This window comes from Apium graveolens, chromosome 10 (genome assembly GCF_009905375.1).
Source record: "Apium graveolens cultivar Ventura chromosome 10, ASM990537v1, whole genome shotgun sequence".
Classification (NCBI taxonomy): Eukaryota; Viridiplantae; Streptophyta; class Magnoliopsida; order Apiales; family Apiaceae; genus Apium; species Apium graveolens.
The window spans coordinates 198,169,754-198,178,433 of record NC_133656.1 but is presented as its reverse complement, the minus strand read 5'-3'; the positions used below and the strand labels follow the sequence as shown (position 1 = coordinate 198,178,433).

At 35.6% G+C, this 8,680-nt stretch overlaps 3 protein-coding genes and 1 non-coding gene across 7 annotated transcripts; 1 reads left to right on the top strand and 3 right to left on the bottom strand.

The window, feature by feature from the left end:
* Window positions 1-256: 256 nt before the first annotated feature.
* Window positions 257-3,550, top strand: LOC141690175 (uncharacterized). 4 transcript variants are annotated; one of them, XM_074494843.1, is made up of 5 exons: window positions 257-647; window positions 838-874; window positions 1,594-1,677; window positions 2,583-2,635; window positions 3,344-3,550. In XM_074494843.1, the coding sequence occupies exons 1-4, from the start codon at window positions 354-356 to the stop codon at window positions 2,633-2,635; spliced, it is 468 nt and encodes a 155-aa protein (XP_074350944.1). In that variant the 5' UTR covers window positions 257-353; the 3' UTR covers window positions 3,344-3,550. The 4 variants fall into 4 exon arrangements, with proteins under 4 accessions (XP_074350944.1, XP_074350943.1, XP_074350941.1 ...); XM_074494842.1 differs by having other exon boundaries at window positions 2,583-2,678; XM_074494840.1 differs by having other exon boundaries at window positions 2,567-2,635.
* Window positions 3,061-3,132, bottom strand: TRNAD-GUC (transfer RNA aspartic acid (anticodon GUC)). The gene has a single exon. It is a non-coding gene; the product is annotated as a tRNA-Asp (tRNA).
* A 255-nt stretch (window positions 3,551-3,805) lies between the features above and the next one.
* Window positions 3,806-7,000, bottom strand: LOC141690174 (strigolactones hydrolase CXE15-like). Its single transcript, XM_074494838.1, has 2 exons — window positions 4,697-7,000; window positions 3,806-4,475 (listed from the first exon to the last, which is right to left on the bottom strand). Exons 1-2 carry the CDS (start codon window positions 5,374-5,376, stop codon window positions 4,169-4,171), a joined length of 987 nt encoding a protein of 328 aa, XP_074350939.1. The 5' UTR covers window positions 5,377-7,000; the 3' UTR covers window positions 3,806-4,168.
* Window positions 7,001-7,135: 135 nt separating this feature from the next.
* LOC141690173 (strigolactones hydrolase CXE15-like) lies at window positions 7,136-8,680 on the bottom strand. Its single transcript, XM_074494837.1, has 2 exons — window positions 7,790-8,680; window positions 7,136-7,567 (listed from the first exon to the last, which is right to left on the bottom strand). The coding sequence occupies exons 1-2, from the start codon at window positions 8,467-8,469 to the stop codon at window positions 7,261-7,263; spliced, it is 987 nt and encodes a 328-aa protein (XP_074350938.1). The 5' UTR covers window positions 8,470-8,680; the 3' UTR covers window positions 7,136-7,260.

Sequence of the window (8,680 nt, the reverse complement as noted above, 5' to 3'; positions counted from 1 at the left end):
ATTTATAAACTTTTCTTAGCATTATATTAAATAATATGTTTTTAAAAAGTATAAAAATAAAAACCGAAATCGGTTAACAATTAACCGCACGAAATATAACCGTTCCGAACAGTTCGATTACGGTTAATAGCGAGAAACCGCATCGAACCGACATTACACGTTTTCGGTAAAAACCGAGCCGAATCGAACACTATCGCTAAACACCCATGGCTTACCTGATTTAATTTGAACTTGTGGAAAACAAAAGGTCAAACGTAAAATGTAAATAAACGGAGGGAGTGAAACCCGAAATGGGTTGAGTTTTATGGTGAATATAAGCTCCACAATTCACACGAACTCTATCTGTACTATCCATGGCAACTTCAACTGCACTTTCTCACTCATCACTTCACTTTCTACACACTCTCTCCCCTCCATTATCTCTCTCTTCTTCATCTACCATTCACTTCTCTCTCCTCTCTCAAACCCCAATAGAGTTTCCTGTTATATCTGTTGCTTCATCAACTAAATTTCATGTTCTGCAACCACTACACCTTCCCATTTTGCTGTTTACTCCATTTGACAACAGCCCTTTGGACACTCAAACTTTTCTTGTTACTATTAGTGTTCTTGTTGCCATTTCTCTCTCACTTTTTCTTGGTCTTAAGGTACAGATATTATTATTATTGTTTTTACGAGAAATGTTAGAGTCTACAAATTTTTTACCGTCACATTATCATTCGGTACACTGTTCACTAGTAGGAAACTCGTGTTATTTTTCTTATATTTATTAATGTAATGTTTATTTTTTAACTTTGTTTTTTGATTTTAGCTGTTGTGTTTATTTTTTCTTTTTAGGGTGATCCTGTTCCTTGTGAGAGATGTGCAGGCAATGGTATTTTTTTCTTTTACATTAAGCAGACTCAGTTACAAAAGTGATTCTATAAAAGAATGTAAATGGCAATATGACTGTGAAATTTAGAACATATTTTTGACTATGATGATGAAGTTTTATCCTTCTAGTTCTTTATGTTTATGATGTCTTTCGGCTAATTGTTCGTGTAAAATAATCTAAAACTTTGTGCCGACTGGATTTTATATTATATTCTAATAGATTTTATTCAACTTAATCTTTTCGGCATCTAGATTCTAGGCCAGATGCTAGTATAAATATGTCAATGTGCTTTTGGGATGGAAAATGACATGTTTTTCAATCAACTCTTCTTAAGCTTTACAGGGATACACAAATAAGTACAGTTGCAAATTTGGACATGCCATTATATGATCAGTGGTTTACTAAACTCTTGTTTAAATTGGCTAGTGTAGCAGTTAGTATTGCCTCATTTTAGATTTTAGAAATCAAGGGACTTCTATTTTTTATTTCTATTCTTAATGTCTCTATCAGCCTTCAGAGATTAAGTGACTGCAAATGGGAAGCTTGAAAAATCAAACCTAGCTTCCGTAAGCTATTATTGAATGATAATTAAAAATACAATCGTCAAAAGTCTGAAGGAAAGTAATTTAGACAGTAGTACTGACTGATTGTGTGCATTTAAGTTCCAAAACAAAATATGACAAGCTATTAAGAACTAATATTATTCCAACCATTTGTAGGTGGCACAAAATGCGTCTTCTGTAGTGATGGCAAGATGAAGCTTGAGACGGGATTGGTTGATTGCAAGGTGTGCAAGGGAGCAGGTACTTTAAGTTAATTAAAGCTAATATCATTTTTAAACTTATGATGACACTTACGGTCTTAAACATTAATATAACATGACAAGCACACAGATTTAATAGATCAAAATCCCTAATTTTAGTGTAAAAAAAGAAATCAAGACAATACGATATTTGTATCTGTTGGTGCTGGATTATAATTTTGTTAATACAAATGTGTGATATGCCTCTGGACATACTTTATACAGTAATTTCTGCGAAGAAAGTAATTTGATAATGATACTAGTGGTTCTTGTAGATAAATGTTACAGTGAGACTCATTCTACTTCATGTAAGCTGATTTCAAGTTCACTATAATACCATCAGGATAACAAGAATCTCTTGGTAAAGCAACATATGAAGTATCGTATTTGTACACTTAGAATGAAATAGCATCTTTCTACACTCATCATTCTTTTTTTTTACTAAACTACGCTCATCATTCTAAAGAGCAGAGATCAAAGTTACTTAATATAGCTGTTAATTTATTATATTCCGCTGCGATCTCTTGATTGACAGCTACTATGTCAATACTATGACATGACATAGTATTCTCACAAGGTAGAAACTGCAGCATAGCTTCTGAGCTTGGAATCTTGGGCTTATTACTCCCCTGCAGTTTTAGTAATTACTAATTAGTAAATGCAAAGTATGCAAGTGGGACAACCTTTTCTGGTCATTCCATATGAGAAGTTACTAGAGATAGAAAGGATTATTTAAAGCAATGACAAGAGGACTTGCATAACATTTTTTAATATCCGCCATTGGAAGCTCTGGTTGCATTTCCAAAGGAAACTCATACCAAATCGTCTTTTTTTACTAAAGCAATCTGGCTTTCAGTTACCAGATCCATACTTTACTAACACTTGTGTAGTCTTGTTTCCTTGCAGGACTGATATTCTGCAAAAAGTGTGGAGGTTCGGGATATTCAAGACGCCTATAAGTAAATATCGCTTTTCCCCAAGTTAATTCCGTCTTTTAAGCTGGTATGTTGGTGCTCATTGTGAATATTGCCTTCATCATTAATATCCATATACATTGAGTGCAAATTACACTTTGATCACTTGAAAATTGTTTATCTATCTTATTACACATCTTCAGGTTTAAATTTCATGTCACCTTGTGTTTGCTAGTTTAGCAGTGTTTCACTTTCACTACCTGGTACTAGTTATAAATGACCTTATAAGAGTAAAATTTAGGATCCTGTCCTGGCTAGACATCAAGATCCATCTTGGAAAATTCAAGGAGGCAAAAAATAATTTAAAAGATTAAATGACCTTATAAGAGTAAAATTTAGGATAATGTCCTGGCTATACATCAATATCCATCTTGGAAAAATCAAGGAGGAAAAGAAAACCCAAAAGATTGCGCCGCTGCCGGGGATCGAACCCGGGTCACCCGCGTGACAGGCGGGAATACTTACCACTATACTACAACGACTTTATGTGGGCTGTTATGACATTTTAAAAATTACTCCAGTTGACCTTAGAGATTCTTTGTTTTCAATTTTCATCAAGAGTGAAGACCCTGAAATTCTATCACTGGTGAACTTGAGTTGATGCTTCATAGGTTGACATGATAGTTTTAACATATATACACATGCCAACACATTTCTCCATCATGTCTTTACATTTCCATCTGTATGATGCAGTAAATATGCCGACAATCTTAATGAAAGCTAATAGCTCGAAGAAGGTAGATACTGAAGTCATTGCAGAACTGTAATAGCTAATATGTCCTGTGGAAGAGAATAAGGTTCCTTTTCCATTTTGCTACCTTAATATGCTAGTGTTTTCCTGGATGAGAATTTTCTTTCTGTTGAACTTCTGAAGCACCAAATACGAAATTTTGATCATTATACGGGTCTTTTGGCCAGAGAATGTGACTCTCAGGTTCTGATTTATACTTGTGTAAGAGATTCCATGCCTGCTTAAACTTTTAATAGCACCCTCATGATAATTCATTATGGTATTTGCTTATCATTACAAATAATATTTGTTAACTACATGTGTTTGGGGGGAATGACTAGGCATTACAAAAGCTATTCAATCAGGCTTGCACATTATATAAAAATGTGATGTCTTCACTACCCACCACTTACCTAATATTAGGTAATGACATCACAAGGTTCCTTTGATTAGTGGAATTTTAAGATAGGAAAATGTTATGGTCTTATATTACAGAAGAAGATGATTTGGCAGAGACATGAAATTGTTTGGTACAGAATTTGGTAAATGTCTGGTAAACTCTAGCATTGCTCGACAAAAATCTTGCCTAAGTATATAAGTTTATTATGGTGTGTGATTGCATAACCTAATAACAGTTTCATGATTTAAGAAAGAAACTAAATCGTACATTATTCCATGAACGGATAGAAAGGTTATCCTCCAAAGAAGCTATACTATAGAGTAAAAGCCGAACACAAACCAGCCAAATGTAGGAGACAATTTAAATTAGCTAGTGCGTGTGGAATTGCTTAGCTGGAATTTTCACTTATGAATTTCTTGATTAGCAGCATCAACTCTTTCGAAGCTGCTGAATCTGGATTGTTAGTAAAGAAACCATGCTGTTGTCCTTCAAACTCTACATACTCGATCTTCTTTCCCCATTGCTTCAGTTTCTTGGCATAGTCTTCTGCACGGTCTTTTAGCAAATCACTTCCACCAACCACTACAAGAATAGGGTCAAGAGACATGTCTTCAAGGATCGGGCTAACAGGACCAAATGGGTTCACCAAAGGATGATCTCTTGTCTCTCCAACTGGAATTGAAAGCCTCCAGAACCTGTCGTCACTAAGTTATTTAAACACTAATTGCATGTTTAAACTGATGCGGCTACACAAATATAGTACAAGTAGTTCATGGTCAATACAATATTTGCTAACCACTAAAAACACTAGTACAAAGCACATGTTTTAGTGATGCAAATCTCAAGTTTCTCAATTGCAGGCTAAATAAGTTTGCATTTGAATGAACACTTGTTTGTGTGTGTGTTTAAAACAAACCTTTCAATGTCCTCCCAGTTCAAGAGCGCATCCTTTGGTCCCTCAGCCTCAAATTTGCTTAACACAGTTCCACCGAAAAAAGGAGCCAAATAAACATAGCCCCTGACTCGAACTGGTGCCACCTCAGCTGAACCGGCCCCTAGACGAACTGCTAAACTATGAGCAATATTACCTCCAGCCGAATCACCAGATATAAAAACACGGCTAAAATCAGCCACATCATTAAACCACACATCTGGCTCCTTCGACACAGCTTGTTCCTGCAGCCACTTAACAGCCATGAATCCATCTTCAATGGCTGCAGGTAGCCTGTTCTCTGGTGCTAGCCTATAATCCGGAGAGATAATTACAGCTTGTAGCTGCGAAGCCAGCTTAAAACAGTAATTCTGACAGTTTGGCCACCTTCTGGAGCCAATGCAGAAGCCACCACCGTGAATGTAGTAAAAGATTGGGAGCTTAGCTGAACTAGAGGAAGTTGCAGGCTTGTAAAGACGGAGATGAAGATTATTGGCTGCGTCGAACAGAGCATCTTTGAAAATGACTGAGCCATCGTCATGAACAGACACCCTAAAGCTTATCTTAGCTGATCTGACTATTGAACCATCACTATAGACATGGAGTACACCTCTAACATCCTCTACTTCGTAAGGAGTGATGGCAGTTTCATTGTTAGTAGACATCTCTTCTTAATATTTGGGAATGCTCAAGATTGGGCGAAAGGAATAAAAACGTGATAGAGTATTTATATATAGGGCGATCCTCGCCTTCGGTGCGAAACCAGTATCTTAATATAGGAGGACGAAATAATATAAAATTTAGTGGAAACCAATTCAAGTTACCTCAAGATATTTTGAAATTTTACATTAAAATTTCTATGATTTTGGATAGTTGGATTTGGGCTCAACACTAGTCCCGTTCCCTAGCAGATCTTAAAATTGTTACATTCTTTTGCTTAAAAATACAAGTACAAGAGTTGTGTTAAACAAAAGAGAATGTATAAAAAACGTGTTAATGTCACATGTAATTACGAAGCTGAAATAGACAGTATACGCATATAAAAATGCAGGAAAGATGACCAATGTTTTACAGTAATTGTTAAGCGATAGAGACGTTACACACATGTAAAAAAAGCAATAAAGATAAGTAACAATTGCATAACATTGCGAAGGGGACAGAAAACGTTTCGGTAGGTAAATGCTACAACTTCTAAATTGATCCCGAAAATGCTTAAGCACGAGTCTCTATTGTTGTTTAGCGAATTCGGAGATTCAAATATTGGCGACGATATAACTGTGAATTATGCAATATAATAATGAATCATAAAATAGAACATATTTTGCTTATTACATTGATACTCTAGATGAAGGCCATTGTCCGTTAGCGTGGAGGATATTAGGTACAGCAGGCCGACTCCTACATTTGTAATATTCTTGTCGATTTGCACTCCAACCATTTCTGACGTCTGACCTATAATACTCCTCTCTAGAGTGATCAACTCCAAGTGAATTTCATGAATTAACGGATTGACGGGTTCGGTGGGTGAAGATGTTCTAATACTTCTCTCAAACCGTATTTGTAATTTATAATTACCAGCTTACACCGCACGGTTTTTCTTAATATTTATATATTTTTAATTTTATTTAATTTAATTTTATTAAAATTCTATATAAATAATTAAATATTAAATAATGATTATATAATTATAATTTTAAGTTAGGTTCAAATAGTATAAATAATATATGATTGATGAATTTTATTCATAAATAATAATGTAGATGTTTGTTGTTAGTGAGTGAGATTCGAATCTTAAAACTTATATATATCTTTATAAATAATATAAATGTTTGTTGTTAACAGGATTCGAACTTGAGAACTTATATGTATCTTTATAAATAATAATATAAATATTTGTTGTTGACGGGATTCGAACCTGAGAACTTGTGGAGTGTATTTTTTTAGTATTCGGATCTAACGGCTCTGATTATTTGATGAAGATGATCCAACGGTCGTGGTGGAAAGGGATAACCAAAATGAGGGATTAACCAAACTACAAATTATACCTCATTCCGGCTATTAGAGTATAGTATATAAGCTTTAAATAAAGTCCTGTAGATGTATTCATATTTTATTTTCGGCTAAATCAATCGATTCAAAGATTGAAATTCAACTAACTAATTATAATGAATATATTTTTGGTTTTGATAAAGTAATGCTACGAAGTTTTAATTTTTTTAGCTCATATCTATAGTATACATTAAATTTATTTTATCCTGTTAGGGCCTATTATATACGTGAGACATGTTTTTTGTGAGAATATTTTTTATGTGAGAACAGCGAGAATAATTATTCTGGGCTTTTATAAAAATGTTGAACAATTGTTCTACATGTATGTATAATTTTGTTTTAGTTTATTTTTATAATATAAATTAATTTTGTCCATTATGTATGCCCCGAATTATCATTAGTTTGGATTTAATAAATTTTGTTTTAGCCCAGCAACACACAAACCAGACAAATGCAGAAGGGTACAATCAAGATTATTAGGTAATGCAGGCCGAATTTGCTTAGCTGGAATTTTCAGTTATGAATTTCTTGATTAGCAGCATCAACTCTTTCGAAGGTGCTGAATCTGGATTGATGGTAAAGAAACCATGCTGCTGTCCTTCAAACTCTACATACCCGATCTTCTTTCCCCATTGCTTCAGTTTCTTGGCGTAGTCTTCTGCGCGGTCTTTTAGCAAATCACTTCCACCCACTATAACAAGAATAGGATCAAGAGCCATGTCTTCAAGGTTCGGGCTAACAGGTCCAAAGGGGTTCACTAAAGGATGATCTCTCGTCTCTCCAACTGGAATCGAGAGCCTCCAGAATCTGTCGCAATTTAATTATTAAATTTTTAATGCATATTCAAGCTGATGTGGCTATGCAGATATAGGTATAAGGCATAAGTAGATCATGTTCACTACAGATCATATGCTGACCACCAATCACATTAGTACAAAGCACAGGTTTTAGTGATGCAAATCGCAAGTTTTCCAATTGCAGGTTAAATAAGTTTGCATTTGAATGAACACTTGTGTGTGTAAAACAAACCTTTCAATGAGCTCCCAGTTCAAGAAGGCATCTTTTGGTCCCTCGGCCTCAAACTTGCTTAAAACAGTTCCACCGAAAAAAGGAGCCAAATAAACATAGCCCCTGACTCGAACTGGTGCCACCTCAGCTGAACCAGCCCCTAGTCGAACTGCTAAATTATGAGCAATGTTACCTCCAGCTGAATCACCAGATATAAAAACACGGCTAAAATCAGCCACATCATTAAGCCACGCATCTGGCTCCTTCGACACAGCTTGTTCCTGCAGCCACTTGACAGCCATAAATCCATCTTCAATGGCTGCAGGTAGCCTAATCTCTGGTGCTAGCCTATAATCTGGAGAGATAATTACAGCTTGTAGCTGCGAAGCCAGCTTAAAACAGTAATTCTGACAGTTCGGCCACGTTCTGGAGCCAATGCAGAAGCCACCACCGTGAATGTAGTAAAAGATTGGGAGCTTGGCCGAACTAGAGGAAGTTGCAGGCTTGTAAAGACGGAGCTGAAGATTATTGGCTGCGTCGAACAGAGCATCTTTGAAAATGACTGAGCCATCGTCGTGCACGGGCACACTAAAGCTTGGCTTAGCTGATCTGACTATTGAACCATCACTATAGATATGGAGTACACCTCTAACATCCTCTACTTCGTAAGGATTGATGGCAGTTTCATTGTTAGTAGACATCTCTCCTTAATATTCAAGAACGCTCAAGCTTGGGTGAAGGGAATAAAAGCTTACGAGAGTATATATAGGGCTATCCTCGGGGCGAGACCATGATTTTAGTTTTAGCGGAGGAGTATTGATAATATTTAGGAGAGACCAATTCAAGCTACTTGAAGATATTTTAAGATTTTATATTATTTTTTTTAATGATTTTGGACTGTTGGCTATGACT